At 45.0% G+C, this 19,229-nt stretch overlaps 1 protein-coding gene across 24 annotated transcripts in view; it reads right to left on the bottom strand.

The window, feature by feature from the left end:
- The window catches only part of CADPS (calcium dependent secretion activator), a 2,044,505-nt gene that overhangs the window by 1,065,172 nt on the left and 960,104 nt on the right, over window positions 1–19,229 (bottom strand). For all 24 annotated transcript variants that reach the window (XM_069643727.1, XM_069643719.1, XM_069643721.1 and 21 more), the window contains exon 8: window positions 16,410–16,549. In XM_069643727.1, coding sequence (XP_069499828.1) covers window positions 16,410–16,549 — 140 coding nt within the window. The remainder of the gene's footprint in view (window positions 1–16,409; window positions 16,550–19,229) is intronic.

Here is a 19,229-nt window from a genome sequence, read left to right as displayed (position 1 = left end):
AGTACGTCCACAGTAGGATGGTTTGTACTAGTTCTGTTAGTAAATTTAGGTCTAGTAAAGCTAATGGTGACTTTACATGCCCGGGGAGACAGTAGTCAGTCCCCGGGTATGGAGTCTATGATGGAGGTCCGCTAGGATGCCCCAGTGTTACGGCACGTAGGGTGCGGTGTAACACACATAGAAAAACATATGAGACCCTATGGAGTAAAAGACCCCATAGCCCATAGAACATATGGATATTCAAAGGAATTACACACATTCATGTCCAAGAGTGGGAGAAAAGAGTCTCACTCTTGGCAGGATGGAAAAAAACAAACTCCAGAAATCCAGCAAAGCTGCTGGGGGACTCACTAGGTTAGGAAATTCAGCCTAAACAGAGAATTCTCCCTAACACTCGCCCCCCCCAGACTAAGGGACAGGAGGATTTAATCCACTCCTGGATGAATCTCATACCTCTAGTCGATGACATACATCCTAGAGAGACCATCAGCATTTTGGTGGTGACACCCTGACCTGTGCTCAATGGTGAAATCAAACCCTTGCAGGCAGATCGACCATCTCAATAGTTTTGGGTTTTCCCCTTTCATTTGCATTAACCATCTCAAGGGTTGGTGGTCAGTCTGAATGACAAAAGTAGAACCATACAAGTACGGCCTAAACTTCTTCAGAGCCCACACGATAGCAAAGCACTCTCTTTCGATTGTTGCCCACCTTGTTTCAGGATCCTTCATCTTGCGGCTGATGAAGCAAACGGGGTGCTCCCTACCTTTCCCATCCAGTTGACTGAGTACGGCACCTATTCCTACATTTGAAGCATCTGTCTGCACAATGAAGTGTTGGCGGTAATCAGGAGCTCTGAGTACTGGGGCTTGGCAAAGAGCCTTTTTCAGGTTTTCAAAAGCCTGATTACACTCCTCGTTCCATTTAACCTTTTTAGGGAATTTGGGCGAGGAGATGACATTCAGTGGAGAAGCTATGGTCCCATAGTTCTCTATGAAATTCCTGTAGTACCCAGTGAGGCCTAGGAAGGCTCTCACTTGGGTTTGAGTAGTAGGTGTTGTCCAATTTTGCACAGCTTCAATCTTACTAAGCAAAGGCCTTATTTCTCCACCTCCTACCTCATGTCCAAGATAGACTACCTTACTCTGTCCAATTTGGCATTTACTCGCCTTTATGGTCAGATTGGCTCGTCCAAGAGCCTGCAAAACATCTCTTAGGTGGGTTACATGTTCTTCCCAGGAATTGCTGAACACTGCGATGTCATCCAAGTATGCCATGCAGAAGTCCTCCATCCCATTCAGAACCTCGTTTACCATCCGTTGAAACGTAGCAGGTGCATTCTTCAATCCGAAAGGCATTACCTTAAACTGGTATAAGCCAACGGGGGTAGAAAATGCAGTTTTCTCCTTGGCATGGTCTGTCAGGGCTATTTGTCAATAGCCTGACGTCAAGTCAAATGTGCTGAGGAACTTGGCAGCGCCAAGTTTATCCACCAACTCATCTGTTCTTGGCAAAGGGTGGGCATCAGTCTTGGTGACTGCATTAAGAGCTCTATAATCCACGCAGAATCTAAGCTCTCTAGATATGGCCTTTGGTACTAACACAACTGGGCTAGACCATGGACTAGTAGAGGGCTCTATTACCCTGAGATCGAGCATCTTGCTGACCTCACCTTTGATGTGGGTTCGTACGTTTTCTGACATTCTGTATCCTCTGCTTTTGACCGGCAGACAGTCACCAGTGAGTATGTCGTGCTGGCCCCAAGGGGTCAAGCCTGGCGAAAGCGAGAACAGAGAGGCAAACCGATTTAACATAGATTTGCACTCTTCTTGTTGCTCGGGTGTCAGATTGGAGGAGAGATTTACTCCTTCAATTTTTTCGTCTAAAGGTAAGCCTCTGAGGAGATCCGGAAGAGCTTCACTCTCTTCTTCTTCCTCGGATGATGCTAGAAGCAACGCTCCTACATCGGGTCTTGAGACATACGCTTTGAGGCGGTTGGTGTGGAAGACTGTCAGAGCCTCCTTGGGATTGCCCAAGTCCACCAGATAGTTGACCTCTCTGAGTTTACCCACAACTCTGAAGGGTCCCATCCACTTGTCTTGCAAGGCTCTCTGCCTTGTTGGGATCATAACGAGAACGAGCTGGTCTTGAGCGAACTCAACCATGTTAGCCTTTTGGTCGTGCCAGTGCTTGACCATTGGTTGTCCAGCTTTCAAGTTATCGCTTGCTTCCGTCATCATGTGCGACATTCTCCTCCGGAGACCTATCACGTAGTCAGTCACTCTGACTGCCTTGGGGGAAGGAGCACTCTCCAACCCCTCCTTAATCAGAGCCAATGGACCTCTGACGGGATGACCATAGAGAAGTTCGAAGGGAGAGTAACCTACTCCCTCCTGAGGGACTTCTCTATAAGCAAAGAGAAGGCATGGCAGTAGAAGGTCCCACTTACGCTTAAGGGGTTCTTCTAAAGCACCTATCATGCTCTTCATGGTTCGGTTGAACCGTTCTACCAACCCATTGGTTTGTGGGTGGTAAGCTGTTGAGAACTTGTAAGTAACTCCACAGGTTTTCCACATGGCTTTCATGTAGTGGGACATAAAGTTTGACCCCCTGTCAGAGATTACTTCCTTAGGAAACCCGACCCTAGTAAAAATACCAAGGAGGGCCTTAGCCACAGCCGGTGCTGTAACAGTCCTCATAGGAATTGCCTCAGGATACCTAGTAGCATGGTCTACTACAACAAGTATAAACCTGTTGCCTGAGGAGGTTGGAGGATCAAGGGGACCAACAATGTCAATCCCTACTCTCTCAAATGGGACTCCCACAACTGGGAGAGGCACTAAAGGTGCCACATTCTTGGAGCCAACCTTACCAGAGGTCTGGCAGGTGTGGCAGCTCCTGCAGTGTTTTTCCACTTCGGCCCCCATCTTCGGCCAATAGAAGTAGAGAGAGAGCCTTTCCTTAGTCTTCTTGAAACTGAAGTGACCAGCCAAAGGAATCTCGTGGGCTAACTGCAAGAACTGTGGTCTGTTCTCTTGGGGTACTACAAGTCGTTTGTAGTCTCCAGGTGCAGACTCGGTTGGTTCACTGTAGAAGAGGCCATCTTCCCAGTGCAACCTGTATTTCCCAGGCTCTTGCCCTTCAGCCTGAGCTTCTGCCTGGTGGCGAAGACCTTCCAGAGTTGGACATTCTCTCTGTCCCTTACTGAAGTCTGTCCTGCTGGGTCCACCTTCTGCCAGTAAAGACTGCAGCTCAGGATGGTCAACAGGATCCAGATCTCCAATGAGTTCCTGGCCTTCCATTAGCTCTTCCTCAGAGTCTAATTCTACCACACAGGGTTGTACCTCCCTCTCAGCCTCAGCTGGAGGTGGAGTTACGGGTGTAACTTTGGACAACCGCGGGGAAGTCCGTGTTGGCTGCACTGCAATTCCGGCTGCTGGTTTCGGGATAGAAGTCTTAGGTTTCCCTTTCGCTTCTGATTTCTTGGAGACAGCGGCCGACAATTCCAGTGGAGCAGGAGTGATTTCTTTCTTCATCATCTCCTGGAGAGTACCGCGCATGGTCCTCTCGCGTGCGGGTCTGGTTAGCTCCTGTAACCGTTTACTAGGAGGTCTGGGAGTATGCGATATAACTCAGAGAGTTTTCAAAACGTTACCCAACAGTACGCGTCCTGGTACCTCACTCTGTATGCTGACAGGTATCTTCACAGTCATGTCGTTACACTGGATGAGAACTGGTAATTGGGGAAGCATCTGCACAGGCCCTCCAGCTAACTTGGTGAGGTGTTTGGGTGCCTTAGCAACATCCTCAGCCTGAAAAAATGATTTATCCACCACAGTTATGCTGGCCCCAGTGTCCCTAATGGCAGGAGTCTCCTGACCATTCACCTGGACACTGTCCTTATAATACTCTTTAGTATTATCGGGGATAGAATTATAGACATCTAAATTCTGTTGTTCCCACAACCCCAGAGATACTAAAGAAACGCTGGCTCAGACTCCAATGGGTTCGTCAGCTAGCAGTAGAAAGTTTCCACTTGCCATTTGGACTTCCTCCTCTGGAGCGAAGGCTAAGGAGACAAGCTGGACCCCTGAAGGTTTACCCTTACATCTGGGATCTCCTTTCACGTGGTCAGTCGAGCCACAAACAAAGCATTTACCGAATGCTTTCTGGAATGGTGGCTTGTTCTGACCTCCTTCCGGTTTGGCACCAGAAGACACACTATTCTGCTGTGGTTTCCTTGTGGCTTACCCTTCTGGTTTTGTTTGGGGCCCTCTTTGGAATTTGAGTTATTAGAATTCTCTTTTGAGTCTTTTTTAGGCTGTTTTCCCTCATCTTTCTTCTGAGTTGCCCAAGAATCCTTATGAGTAGCCCTGTTGGCAACCCATAAGTCAGCAGCCTTAGATAGCATCCGGGAATCCAATTCCTTCGAATCGGCCAAGTGCTATCTGAGCTCAGGAGAACAGGCATCATAAATCGACTCCAACATAAAAAGATTCTTCATACCCTCATAAGTGTTCACTTTGTAACCCTTAATCCATCCCTCTAAGTTTTTCAACCCTTCACTCACCCAGGTAGCCCAAGGGGTACCATCATGCTTTTTGAGGGTTCTAAACCTCTTAAGATACTGGGAAGGGGTCTTCCCGAATCTAGCTATCAAAGCTAGTTTCACACTTTCGTAATCCGTCTTATCCGCCTCCCCCAACTCCATTACCACATCAGTCGCAACAGGAGGGTGCCTAGAGAACAACCAGGGAAGTAAATCATTCCCGGTGATGTCCTGGAGCCCATGATTGTATTCAAACAGTTTTAACCAATCCAACACATCCAATCTCGGTTCATACATACCCACAAATTCCTTCGGCATCCGGGGTCTTTTGGGACTGGAGCTCCTAGAGGAACCAGAGGAGAGAGAAGCATTTCGCATAGACAACTTTTTCATCTCTAACGCGTGATTAAGTTCTATTTCCCTGAGCCTTAACTCAGCTTGCTTTTGCTCAGCTTGGGCATTCATCCGTCTGAACTCGAGCTCTTGGTTTCGTGCAGATTGAGCCAAGAACCGTTTGTATTCTAATTCGAGCTTCATTTTTTCAAGTTCAAAATAAGCGGTGTTACATGTGGGACCTGGTATGGGCCCCGTAGGTACAGCTGGTAAGGCAGGTAGAGGAGCAGGGGAGACAGTTTTGTTAGCCTCTCCTTCCTCTTCAGCCTCTTCATCGCTATCATCAGAATTATGATTTAGATCAACACCATCACTGTTATCTACATTCGCTGGAGAAATTGGTTCCTCTGCACCAGTACCCAGACTTTGGTTCGCCAGCAATCTCTCTATTAGTTCTAACTTCTTGCCTCTTACAGAAAGATTCTCTTGCCTACAGAGAGCTCGCAAACTCTCAGTATTTTCACCTGACAAGGACTCTTGACTGTAAGTTTCCATCGTAGACATGTTTTTGAAAGTTGCTTTTTAGTGCTAAGCTTTGTGGTTAGTTATCCTAAAGTGTGAAAAAGCACTCTAAACTGTATACTCGATACAAATCCCACCGCTGTACACCAGTGTTAGGCGGAAACCTGTGCAGTTCCCTCTGGGACCACTGCAAAAGATTTAGGACTACAGGTGTTTGGCAGTAAACCCACTTGGTAGCAGTCTGTACCACACAGATTCACTTGGTAGCTGTGGCTGAGCAGTCAGACTTCCCTCAAGAAGAGTTAAGCAGTATGTGGAGTATACAAAATAGGGCAATTCTTCACAGTAAGACAAGCAAACACGGAACAAGGCTTCAGTGTAAAGATATAAAGGTATTTATTTATAACGGTACATCTATAGAAAACACTTTGGCACTATCACGGCAAATACTTCAATTACAATTACTCTACGAAGAGAACAGATCAATCCCCCTAACAATAGTTTGACAAGTCTAGGTTCTACCAGCATCACTTATTTGCAGACAGAGGTGTATGCCTCAACCTAGATGGCACACTAATATTTGTTAGGATGGGAGAGAAAATAAGCAGGTTACGAAATCAACACGGTCCCAATACTAAACGGACAAATGCGGGGCAAGAAGACAAAAACCACGATAGATTATCAAGTTCAGAGGCCAGGCCCACTCGGAGAGAGGCAAGGCGATTTGTCCCAAAAGTATCTTAGTGGAAATGCGTTTGAGTCTTTGAGGCGAATTGTATCGGCAGATTGGACACGCTAGAGAAAGCTTGGAGGCGACCCTATGGAGAGGCGAGGATTAAGACACCCCACTCTATCCGGCAACAAGGAAGCCAGGCGGACACAGTACCTTGATTGTGGAGAGACAGCTCTGGCGGGGGCAGTTGTTCCTGGTGGTGGATGCACATCCGGTCTTTGCCAAGAGAAGAGAGGATCTTGTCGTCAAAGGAAAGTTGAAGATCGTTGCACCACCAGGGAAGAGACCAGCCGCGGAGTGCTCCGTCACAAGGCACCACCCTTTGGTCGCGGTACAGGGGTAGTGGCTATCCGGTTGCCGAGGTGCTCTGCACGGGCAATTCGACCACTGCGTCCTGAGGCGAAGAAAAAGCAAAAGGGACTGGTTGTTCCCACCAGTCAGGGGAAGAGATTCTCCGGCAGTGAGATCTCCTCTGTCGTCGGGAAGTGGTGAGTCGGTTCAGCAGGGCTCCACCGGAGGTGTCGTCGTTGCAGGTCGGCTCAGCTTTACCCTCGTCGGATTCTTAGGTCCTGTGGCGACTTCTGAAGATCCAGTCCCAAAAGCCCTGCTTTTATGCAGAAAACCCCCATTCATTCAGCCTAGCTGTCAATCAACACATGCTAAGTGGTGAGCGGGGAGGCTCACCACTTGGGACAATCACACCAGAGTGCGACCGGAGTTGGCAAGGCAACTCGGTCCAGGGTGCCTAAACCCTCTCCCACACCCCTGTGGTAACCCAGACAGAATGGCACCACTTTGGAGGGTCTCTGTACAGAGCCCGCCAAAAGTGGAACAAAGGGCTCGACCTTTGGTTTAGGAGTCACAGAGACGAACACAGACGCCATTTTAAAAACTGAGTTCTGGCAGAAAATACCATCCGATAGACTTATTTAAGATAAGTATACCGGTGGTATGTTAGAGATTAACGAGAAACAGTATCAATCTCTAACAATGGGAAGAATCCCATAGGGTTATATTCGGGGTCGAATATAACAAGTAGTTTCCACTGCCACCAGCCAAAACTCGACGAGGGGGGACGGGACAGTGCCCCCTCGAATAACAGATCCAGGAGTAATAGAATTACCCCTACTAGTACGTCCACAATAGGATGGTTTGTACTAGTTCTGTTAGTAAATTTAGGTCTAGTAAAGCCAATGGTGACTTTAGATGCCCGGGGAGACAGTAGTCAGTCCCCGGGTATGGAGTCTATGATGGAGGTCCGCTAGGACGCCCCAGTGTTACGGCACGTAGGGTGCGGTGTAACACACATAGAAAAACATATGAGACTGTATGGAGTAAAAGACTCCATAGCCCATAGAACACATGGATATTCAAAGGAATTACACACATTCATGTCCAAGAGTGGGAGAAAAAGAGTCTCACTCTTGGCAGGATGGAAAAAAACAAACTCCAGAAATCCAGCAAAGCTGCTGGGGGACTCACTAGGTTAGGAAATTCAGCCTAAACAGAGAATTCTCCCTAACACAGTGCATTGACCTCTTTTGCCCTCTTTGAAGTGGACATGGGGTTTACAGTGCTCTGGCCTTCTTCTGCACCTACACAGCGCACATGGGGTTCTGAGTGTGTAGAGCTTTCCTTACGATGCCTAAATGCATGTGGGGGTTATCACTGCTTTGGTTGTCTCCTCTGCCTATTAAGCACACAGAGGATTCTCAGTGCTTTGCTTTCTGTTATTACTGGAATCACATGGAATCTGCAGTGGTTTGGCCATCATCTGGGCAAAAGGTATATACATATGGGTGGCACTGTCTCCTCACACCAATTCACACACCCCACCCACAAATCATGATTCCCCAAAACAATTTCAACCAAATTACTTACCTCTACCTTGGCACTGTTATCAATTTAATCTATTTTAGCATACACTATCCTAAATAATATACCCTTTCCTAATAATCGTGAGTCACTCATGCCTCTGCAAATGCCAACCATCGACTGCCCTGAGTTTCTACTCAACTGTCTTTACATAGGTGCCAGAGTGAGCCCAATAGAACCCTACATCTGGAACCGTGTTGAAAAGCTAGAATGTTTGACTTATTCTAACCCCTGGAAATTCTATGGGTTTCAGTTTTGTTCAGACCTGTCCCCCATGCTTATATTCCTGTATGCAGATGGGTGTGCAGGAGCCACAATATGACTTTGCATTTTGAGGCCATGGGGAATGGATGGGTGCCCATGAGTCAATCTGTATCTGGCATATCAGGATGTGATGCCGTCTGTGCTCAGCCCAGTTGGTGTCACTGTGTGCAGTAACCCTGCATGTTGGGCTCTGGTAAGGGCCATACCACCATGCTCTAGATAAGATAAGTAAAAGAAAGAAAGTGTCTCTAATTCCTTTAACTACATGCTGATGTCTTGCGCATTTGTTAAGATATTAAACAATACTTGGATGAGAATAAATAAGATCCCTTCAAATCTAAAGGAAATAAGGTCAACAAGTCTTAATATCCATACATGCTTTATGTTTCAATGGTAACATTACGCAATTTCATGAACTCACTGATTTTGTCTTCATCATTTGTCTAAGTACCTTGCAACGTAAGGTGCAAGAACGCAACCTGATGAACCCACCTGATTTGCCTTTCATTACTTGTCTAAGCACCAGTAACATGAGGTACGGCCATGCAATCATCTTCCCAAGTATGTACTCTCTTTACCTATCATGTCCTCATATGTACCTGATGCAGTTCCTCGCAACAAGAGGCAAAGCTTTCCCATGTACATATTCTGTGTAACTATTATGACCGATAGCTCCCCACATCAAGAGGCAAAGCTTCTCCAAGTATGTATTCTGCTGCACTACCAAAGCCCAATGTATGCCTGATCTGCAATTATTGTAACTTTGTCTGGCTACCGCACTTACTGTAACCACATTCTTTAGTTAAAGCGCCTATTTGCCCCTGCGCTTTGTGCGCTATATAGATAAAAACCAAAATATGTGTTTTGCTCTTCCAAGCTTACTTTAAGTTTAACACGTTACAAAAGATGAATTAACATTGGAATGATAACATTATAGTTCATTATAGTACATACTGAAGTAAAGACAGCAGGAATAGAGTCATTATCATAGAAACGTATTAAAAGAAGCATTTGTTACGAGGACAGCATTTAAGACAGCAAAAGCCTGAATAGATTACACATGAGTTTCATCACTCATAATGCAGATCCCTTTCAAGAAATATACTAAATTGGGTGCACAGGTAGCATGTTCTTAGATTAGGGCTTCTTTAAATCCAACTACTTCAGATTCATTAGAACATTGTGCCATGGAATTTTTACGAGTGTCTCATATTGCAATAATTTGCAGATGGATCAGCAGAGGTAGGCTGCACTAACTTAACATTGATTAAGCAATCAAGTCTTGTTGTGCGTTTCTGACATGAAGAAAACATATAGCAGATGCCTTGGGAGGTTTCCGAATGTATGAAGCTTATTAGCTGAAGCACTTTATCACTCCGAATATGCAGAATCCACGGTCGTACTGTGTTTTTTAAATTTGTGTTGTCCTCTATTGTAGAGCAGTGTGGGTGTTTACCTTTATTTCATGTTATCAGGGGACAAGGTCTAATATTGAGTTGATGGCAAAGGGCAAGATTCTCCAGATATTGTACGCATCGGGTGTACGATGCAAATTCAGATTAGATATTTTTGTACTGATCTGAATGTTGTGGGGTGTGTCAGATGGCCATGTGAGATGTATGGAGTGCAGACAAAAGTTAGTATAAACAGTATTTGTTCACAACACAAAAGAAAGGAGGTCTCCACCTAAGATTCCACAAATCATAATTCTTTAAAGTCTTTCCCTAATGGGGTAGCATATTGAAAAGAAAGGTCTTCTTTAAAAAGTTTGCAAATATTTCTGGGGAAACTCCTTAGTACTCACACTTTGTTTAAAGCTAGTGCCCCCATAAGATCCTCCTTGTGATCTATGCTACGGTTGTTGGGAGGTTTCCTATGTCCAGTCCAGTCACTGCTAACACACTTATGCACTGCCCAGGAAGTATATCAATACCTGTAACCTATTGCCCGTGGCCAGGAAAAGAAAAAAACACCTATCTGGCCACATTTTCCATAGAGCTGGTTTCAAATGTCTAATCACCTTTCTTTCTTGTGGTCCTGATGTCTACCTTATTGCCTGGTTTTCTGATCCTGCACTAATCCTGTCCATCCTCATCACTGCACCATCCTCATCATTCCTCCTCTCACCATTATTATTTGGAAATGTATTGAGCTCAAACCTACCTTTGTGAAGCAACGGAGTGCTTTACAATCATAGGGGTAAGAACACTGTGAACAAAGCAGAGACACGGAAAGCAGGGAGCTAACAACAGGGAAGAGGGAGGGTGGGGCGTGAGATCTGACAGCAAGGGATCTACAAGTAACCAGGGGATGAAACACTGGGGAAGAGGTCACCCATATTCAGGTAGGGTGGGAAGTTGAGGGTGTATGGACCTCAGCGTTAGAAAGGAGCCATTCCTTGAAGAGGAGGGTGTGGAGCTCCTTACTGAACTGTAAAAGTGATGGGTGACACTGATGTTGATGACTAGGAAGAATCCAGTCTTGGGACATAGACAATGTAGCTCTGTCTTCTTGGTCTATCCTTCCTGCAGCAGAGGAGTTCAAGACTTGATATGCCCTTAATTCTGGTGCATCGTAGGCCCTTGCAGATGCTGAGTTTGTCAGGGAGGTAGCTTGGGGACTTCAAGGTAAGTCTGGTAGATGACGTAGCAGTATGTAACATTATTTGAAGTTGAAACAGGCCTGCAGCTGGAGCCATTAAAGTTTGATGAGGATCGGGCTGATATGGTCGAATTTGCAAATTCATTGGGTGAGACTTGTTGCAGACTGCAGGACTCACTTTAGGGGTGTGAGGGTACCTCCTAGAAAGCCTTCCAAAAGGAATCTGCTACCATCCACATGGGAGAGTACCAAAGCTTGGGAAGCAGATCTGATGTTGTTTCCTGGGATGAAGGGCTTTATTTTCATCAGGAGGGAAAGTTGGTACCAAGAAGTTTATCTCATTCAGATTGGGGATTCATTTCGAATACCTGCCTTCAGAAAAGCATGCCCTCTTGTGCCGTCCTCTGATATTTATGATCTAATTAGTCATATCACTCCCCTCCTGTATTTTAGTTACTCCTGGCTGGTGTTGCCTGACCAGTTCTCCTCTATTTGCCACCTTTCTTTATCCTCCTTCCTCCACATGCTATCACTGTCTATCATCTGCTGTTGCCCTGCTTCCAATCCCTCCTATTCACCTCCATCCAACTCCTGCTGCTCTCATCCTTCCACCACCATTTTCTTTCTCTTAACCCAGTTGTTCTCCTCCTCTACCACGTCTCTACTTTCTGAAACAGAAACGAGGGGGTGACATCAATTTGGCCCTCACCCAGCTTGAACAAAAGTGGGTCCATACACTGAATGCAGTAAAAAAGGGTCTCAACATTACCATTGAATGGAAACATTTCTGGACATAACTGCCACCACTTTCTCTTTTCAACCCTGAGTGATTCTTTAATTCTTTAATTAGTAACCAGGAATATGCACATGCTGTTTTTGAACATTGAATTGCAAACTGTCACCCTGAATATGCACATGCTGATTGTTGAACATTGATTGGCTTTTAAAATGTATGCCACACTCATCCACATGTATGTGCTTGTATTTGTCACTCCAGCCACCACCCAAGTCAGTCACTATGGACTTGCACCTCTACTGTATTTTCATAACCTTGCTCGTGTTCAGCATTGAATCGCTGCACACACCTCTGCACAGCCGCCACTCGCGGCATCAACATAGCCAGTCATGTCACTATTTGACTTGCTATGAACTGTCATTACATTGCTCAGTACACCATGCATTCTGGTGCATTTACACCACGACCATCCAGTTCGACTACACCCCCCAGACTACATTTCCCAGGATCCTCTGCCTGGAGCCAACGTTGATTGATAGGGCTTGTCCCTCTCCAACACACAGCACTCCCATTGGCCCAAGTGCTGACAGCTGACTGGACCGCCCGATCTGGGGGCGGGTACTTCCTGTGACATGCAGTTTTTTAGTTTCACTTTCATTTGTACACGCTGCAACGCTACAGCTAGACACTTCTGCTCCGGTAACCAAGTACGTTTTTTAAGAATTGCAAATTGTTTCTCAACTACTCGCTGGCCCATAGTCCACGTCCCTCACACGATTTCACTCAGCCTTCAACCTCATGCCTGTTACTTTTTGGCATTTCACTGCTCTCTCATTTCTGCTGCACAGTGACCATGACAATTGCTGGGACCCACAGGTACCTTCACCCGGCCCTCCCTCAGTTAGTCATTTTTTCTGGATCAAATTGACCACACAGCTCAACCACACGGGCACCATAAACCACGATGTATGCCTCCCTCCATGCGTCTCCTACGCATTGCACCTCATGGAGGCTCCTGGCTTGTAGTCAACTTGGGCGCATATAGGCTATTTTAGCCTCCACTCGAACCGGACCTCACACACGTTCTGGTTCTGTTGAATCGGCCTCCTGGCTCCTTCACCCCGGATCCGGTATGTACCACCCCTGACCGGTTAACCTTTTCTTTTACAAGACCAAGACCACTAGTAGCTCTTGCCTTTTCCTTCCAGTTGCTGGCGCCATTGATTGAGGCTACCGCCATCTGTAGACCCAGGTTCCAGATACGGTTCTTTGGACTAATTCCATCAGCAACAGTGGCCACTGGGCCACCACCTTCACCTGACTTCCCACATGGTCGAAGACTCTCAGAAGCCCTTACCGCCGCACCGCTTGTCGGTTCCCGGTAAGATTCTGTTCTCTGCTGCTTACTCTTTGCACCTATCCTGACATTAATTGGTCACTAATAAGTTGCGCAAATCACCAATTAACTCTGGAGATCCCACTCCTCCTAAACTATCTGTCATTGAATCCCACAGATACCCCACGGACAGTGTTTCATCCCTTCACCTCCATCCTGAAGAAGGTCATCCCAGTCACCTACGTCCAGTCTTCGTACCCTGTGGCTGAAACACTACAGTGTCGATCTATGACACAACTCCACACCTTGCGTACTTGTACACACCTGTTGTTGTGTTTTTTTCCCTATGACAAAACCCATGGACCAACTGAGGTGCTGGGCTGCATTCACTCTTGTGTTGCAAACCCTAGTTAACTGTTTATCCAAGAGATCTTGCACCATCAGAAGGCTTGCACCCTCCACACTCTTGAGGGTGGTACCTAGTGGTACACCTACATATCAAATGTACAACTGTCCGTCTGTCTGTCATTATGCTAACAATTGATATATTATATATATCATCACCAAAATTCAGAGATTAAACTAAAATTATCCTGAATCTCAAAAGTGTGGGTCTCCCATCCTGATATTTTGTTTGAATATACGTTCACCCTCCTGGGCATATCAGGACCTAGCCAGGTGCTCTGTATTATTACAAGTACATGGAGAAGACACTTTACACCTAGCATGTCGTTTTCCCATTTCTTATATTGTTTACATAAAACCCAATTTTAGACAACCTGTAGCAAAAACAACCTATTATGTTCCCCATATCGGGTTGCCAAAGAAGACAAGTTCTGGGAGGTAAAGAAAGTAAAGGTGGTCATACTTAGTGGTCGAACAAATTATTCTGGTATTTTAGCATCATGGGTTATACAATCCAATGAGTCTGTAAAAACGCACTTTAGAGACAGTGTAGGTCTTTAAAGAGACTGGGATTCATACAAGACTTGAGAAACCTTTGCCATTTCAATTGGGAAGCTACGGCAGTCAATGCACAGGGTCGCTCTGTCATACATGACATTGGCAAATGGGGTTTGTCCAGCAACTGGACTGCAATCGCACAAATGGTAACACAATTAGGGAAGTATAGACATAAGTGCTCCAGGAAACAGACAACGTCCTCACAGTCCTGGCATGATGTTGCCTCCTCTATCTAGCATCTAGAAGATCATACCATAGAGAGGGGTTCCTATGCCATAGATGACAACTTCAGTGAGCTAACACAATGCATCCACATCCTGAAACAAATAATTGTGGATATGATGGGCACAATAGGCCACAATCTATCCGTAATAAGAATTGACCAGCAGGTCTCAGCAAATCTTTTAAAAGTGACTGACTTGCATAGCACGCTCTCCAGAGGCTCTCAAAATTGGAATCCTACGGCCTTTCACATTCATAGCGGGGAGAGTAATTTGTCTACATATCTGTCTAACCATGCAAGAAGACAGGTACTATCAGCAACTACATACACACTTTTGAGTGTACTGAATAAACACTTTTTTGCACCATCAGCCTGGACTACAGATGTGCCATCCTGGGGCCTTTACTATTCCAATCCCTACAAAACCCACTCTGTTCTGCCAAGCACTACTATCATTGGGTACCCTACATAAATTAGACCGACACTGGAAAAAGACTTCTTATAAAATTAACTACACACATGCCTTTGTAACACAAGGGTATGGTGGCATCAGTTAGTATGCGCTTAAAGGCTGCATTGGTTAAGTGATGAATCATCAAATGAACACAGCCCTGTGAACTGTCATCACATTCTAGGGTCTGCATCATGAGAACAGTAAGCATGGAGACATTTGTGAGCAGATCCTATTGGCTACGAATGGTTCTTACATCATCCAGTTCAACATGCTGTGCTGTTTCTGTGGGAATTGCCATACTGATCAGTGACACTAATGTGGCCAATTCTCTGTGGAATCATTCTACAATCACCACTTTATGTTGAACTAGTATAACTGAAATGGCGCTGAAGTAAACCTCAGACACCTCCAATTTCCACTGCTGTCGCTGAGGTTGGCACACTTCAAGAACTTTACCATAGCAATTAACAGCACAACTTGGACATTTCTTGAAACAGCTGAGAAAGCACGGCACCTGACCAAATCCACTTTAGAGGGCACGCAAATAAGGCTGTGCTGCCTTGTCACTGAACGGAAAAAGGTCTTTCATCCATTTATTAAATAGATGTTGTCCTTGTCATGATAAAAAACAAATATGCGCCCTGTGCTTTGTGAATTTTTTATTTTTTCCATGCAGCTTAAATGAACGATCTACATTCCTCATTAGCAACCAGAGAGAGACAGTCAGCTTGTAACATGCAATCTGATTGTACCTCGCTGGGACTTTACCCGACCGGGAATCCCTCTCTCGACGTTCTTTTCCTTTGTCCTCAGCAGGGGCAGGTGAGGGGGGGGTGTGGCAGCCTCTCAGTCAATGAGGAAGCTCAGAACGGGGTAATCCCCACTCCAAGTCACCACATGGCTGGAGGTTGCCCTCCTCCACTGCCAGGGAGCGAGGTGTTTACCCTCCCCCTCTCTCCTCCGTCTACCCCCTTATCCCAATCCAAAAAATCCCTTCCCTGCCCTCCCAACCCCTTACCTTATTTTTGGTCCTTTTCGGGAGCGGACGTGCTGGGAACACTTCTGGCCCCAGCGCATCCGCTCCCGATCCGCTACAGGCCATCATGGAAAGGGAGAAGGGATTATTCATAGTCCCTTCTCCCTTTCCATGGGGGCCATTTCATTTGTTTACCTTTTTCAATGCACTTTAAATGCCTGCCATGGAAAGGGTAAACATACTCTGTTTTTCCTTCCCCGGTGGCAATTTTTTTAAACATTTCTTTTTCTGTCCCAAAATGCCGGAAAAGAAAAACAATGCTATTAGTACCCCGTTCTAGCGGGCCGAGGTACTAATAGCAATGAGCCCCTCGCCGCGGGGCATTACTGAGTCCGGTAACCAGACTTGGTAATGCCCCCGCGGCTCATAGCTTATTGCTTAATTACAGTGCTTTGCATTTTTGGATTTCACTTCCGTTAAGGAAGGAATTTTTCCAGTAGCAGCAAGAGTTAACCAGTGCTCTTCTCAATGAATGAATCTGGAATCTCTGCACTGCAACACCCAGCTTCGGCCACGGAGGAACACAACAGAAGTTAGAAATTGCACTCAGTTCTATACATTTGGTTCCAACACTTTCATAGATTTGCTTTGGGCAAGCCTCATTATTTTCTTCCAGAGCCCAAACGCAGCTCTTTTACCTCACATCTGGGAGGTCAAATGCACTCAAATACAAAATGGAGTGTGGTACAGCTTTTCAGCTGAAGAAAAGAGTGTCAGAAATATTTGAGAGAGACACATGTATGCATTTAGAAAACTCACATTTTATTTGCAGTTGTCTACTTACCCGCAGTGCTTCATATTTTGTGGTTTATCCATTCGGACTGCAAGTTTAATTTTTAGATCATGATCTGGGCAGTTTTTGGATACTGTCATTTTGTGCAACTCTGATTGTTTAGGGCTGTTCGGTGTGGGATGCAATACAACCTGCAGAGGAAAGAAATCAATTGATTATTTTTTTTTAAAAAAGCTCACCTTTATATCTTGACGTGTATACACGTAAGTGCCACATTCTATGCATCAGAGATCAATTACAACAGAAATGTATTCGATTTCTAAAGCCTTCTTTTAGGAAAAATGTTTGTCTAAATGATTGTGTCTTGCAATATGGTTTAAAGTATAGAATCAGTTTCATTGGCCTACTGTATGCCCCAGAACCCATTTTTGTATTGGGAGTCTCCAGTGACTTATTGAAGACTCTCTGGCAGCATAATATGTAGCTCATTGTCTGAACCAGGTTTCAAAGTAATTTATGGTAACAGTGAAACTGGACATACTGACAGCGCAAGGTCAGAAGGGAACGGAGATGGGAAAACTGCAGGTTTGCATTTCAGGGATGAAATGAAATGCCTAAACCAATTCCATTAGGAAATTGAATCTTTTCTAGTAAATGGCAATGCGCTTCAGGCTGCCGCATAGAGCAAAGGGAATATGCGCCGCAATACTGCAGGCGACTGCCGCAAAATTCTCGAAAGATTAAAAAATAAACATGTTTACAATTTTGCTATTATTGCCGCCGTAATATTGGCTTCTTATATTTTTGACACAAACACCAATTGTTACTTTTCTATGATTTAATATTTAACAGACGTTGGTTCAGGGTGAAGCATGTAACACACCAGATGTGTAACTACTTCAGAACCTACCACAAACAAATCCTTTAATTTGTTTTTAAATGCCATATATTACTATGCACCTGTTTCACAGAGCCATTTCCTATAGGATTGTGCCATTATAGAACGCTTCTGTGAATCAGGCCCTTAGTCTTTCTACAGTTAGCGGAATGTATACCACACATTTAAGTAAGGTTACGGGATATGGACTGTAGACGTAGTACATTATACTGCACACAGATCACGCATCACTGCGAAACATGCTAGTTGTTCTCTTCCTTTAGGTAATGAAACTATTACACATTTTAATCTGACTAGCTGCCTTGGATATGATATAAGCCTTCAGAATACAAACTTTAAATATATACATCTTCTATTTCAAAGCTTCACCCCACACGTCAGGACAGATTTTGAACTCCCACAATAATGACTTCGTCCATCAGTTCAGGAATGTGCGAAAAACAAACCATCAGCTCATATTGCCAGTCAACAGTGCATGCACATTAGTGCTGTTTATATGTTGTGAGTCGTGATATTCCATCCCACTTAAAAACATCTTTATTTTTATTGTTCATAATGTGAGTCAACAGCGGTGACACACAACACAAAATATGGTGTGTAATGCTTCACAAAGCCGCAGAAGACGTTGAGACAATCAAAATCAGCAATTGGTGACAATTGATCGTAATTGTGAGGTTGCAGAGACAAACATTATAAGTGGTAATTGGCTGATAAATCTGCTGAACTATTGCCAAACTCAGTTACCCTAACTGCCGCTTGGTTCCACAGATCTACCGCAGGATTACAAGTGGTGATAGGGTGGTGTAAATCCCAATTTTCTGTCTCCATAGTACTCCATGGGGATTCCGCCATCAGCAATTCTGCAGAATTTGCCGATGTCTGGCAGTAAGGTGGAGAATTTTCTGGAGGTAAATCTCCCACCTTGCCACCAAACTTGTAGTAAGGTGCTGTCGTAGAGCAGCGGTAATGCATCTTACTACACGTAATGATTTCCAAAGCGTATGCAGTGTAGTGCAAAGAGCTTCATTACGAGTATGGTGGTAACTGCAAATATGTAGTTACAGGTCACCTAAAATGAGCAATAATCGTCCCTCTCCCCCCAGGTGCTAATTCAGCTAAAGGAATTTGTGCCAGAGGAATTCTCCCAGCACAAATTCCACCAGTGGAATTAGCGCCAGAAAAAAAATGCAAATTTCACCATATGACATGGTGAAATAGCATCAAAAGCAGGGGTTAATTCTGATAAAAACAGCCATTACATCCACCCAGGAGGTCAATGTCAATGTGATGGAACGTTATCCACATGTATACATGAAAGGATATGTGAGGACCAAACCTTCGCAAAACATAATTCCAAACATCATGCAGCCATATGCGAGCTCCAGAAGTGTCTGTTGTTTATTAAGATGCGGAGGCATGCCCAGCAGCAGCTGCCCATCATAGAGCCTGAACAAAGGCATGAGAGACGCCTTGTAAAAGGAGTGGCTATTGCCCGTGTCAGGTCATCGCCCTGCACATTCAATGATGCGTAGCTCATTACATTGTGCTGCCTAAACTAGGAGATCCATAGCTGAGCTACTCAATCTGATGTATGCAGAAAGACAGAACAGGACCAACATGAGAACAGCTGGTGTTGCACATTTTGGCCACATGCACTTTCCGGCACATTTGGTCATGCTGCATGCCATGACGAAGGCCACGTGTTCAATCATTTGACTTGTGTTCCGACCATCTAACCTTTCCCTTTCAGCTGTTTTTCCAAATTAATATATTCTACATGGGCTGATCCTGGCATTGATAATATTCTTCAAATCACAGATGGCATCATATTCCATAGACAACTCATTTATTTGAAGAATTTTAAATAAAAACTGTTAAATTCCTATGCAAGAAGTCAGAACTTGTATGGCATGCTGGTGAGGGCACACAAACTGAGACGTGAGAGTCAAACATTCCATGCACCCGGTTGAACA

Source organism: Ambystoma mexicanum, chromosome 2p (assembly GCF_040938575.1).
Source record: "Ambystoma mexicanum isolate Mex_15411 chromosome 2p, UKY_AmexF1_1, whole genome shotgun sequence".
In the NCBI taxonomy this organism is placed as follows: domain Eukaryota; kingdom Metazoa; phylum Chordata; class Amphibia; order Caudata; family Ambystomatidae; genus Ambystoma; species Ambystoma mexicanum.
Note: the sequence above shows the minus strand (reverse complement) of the source record. Positions and strands in the feature narration are given on the sequence as shown.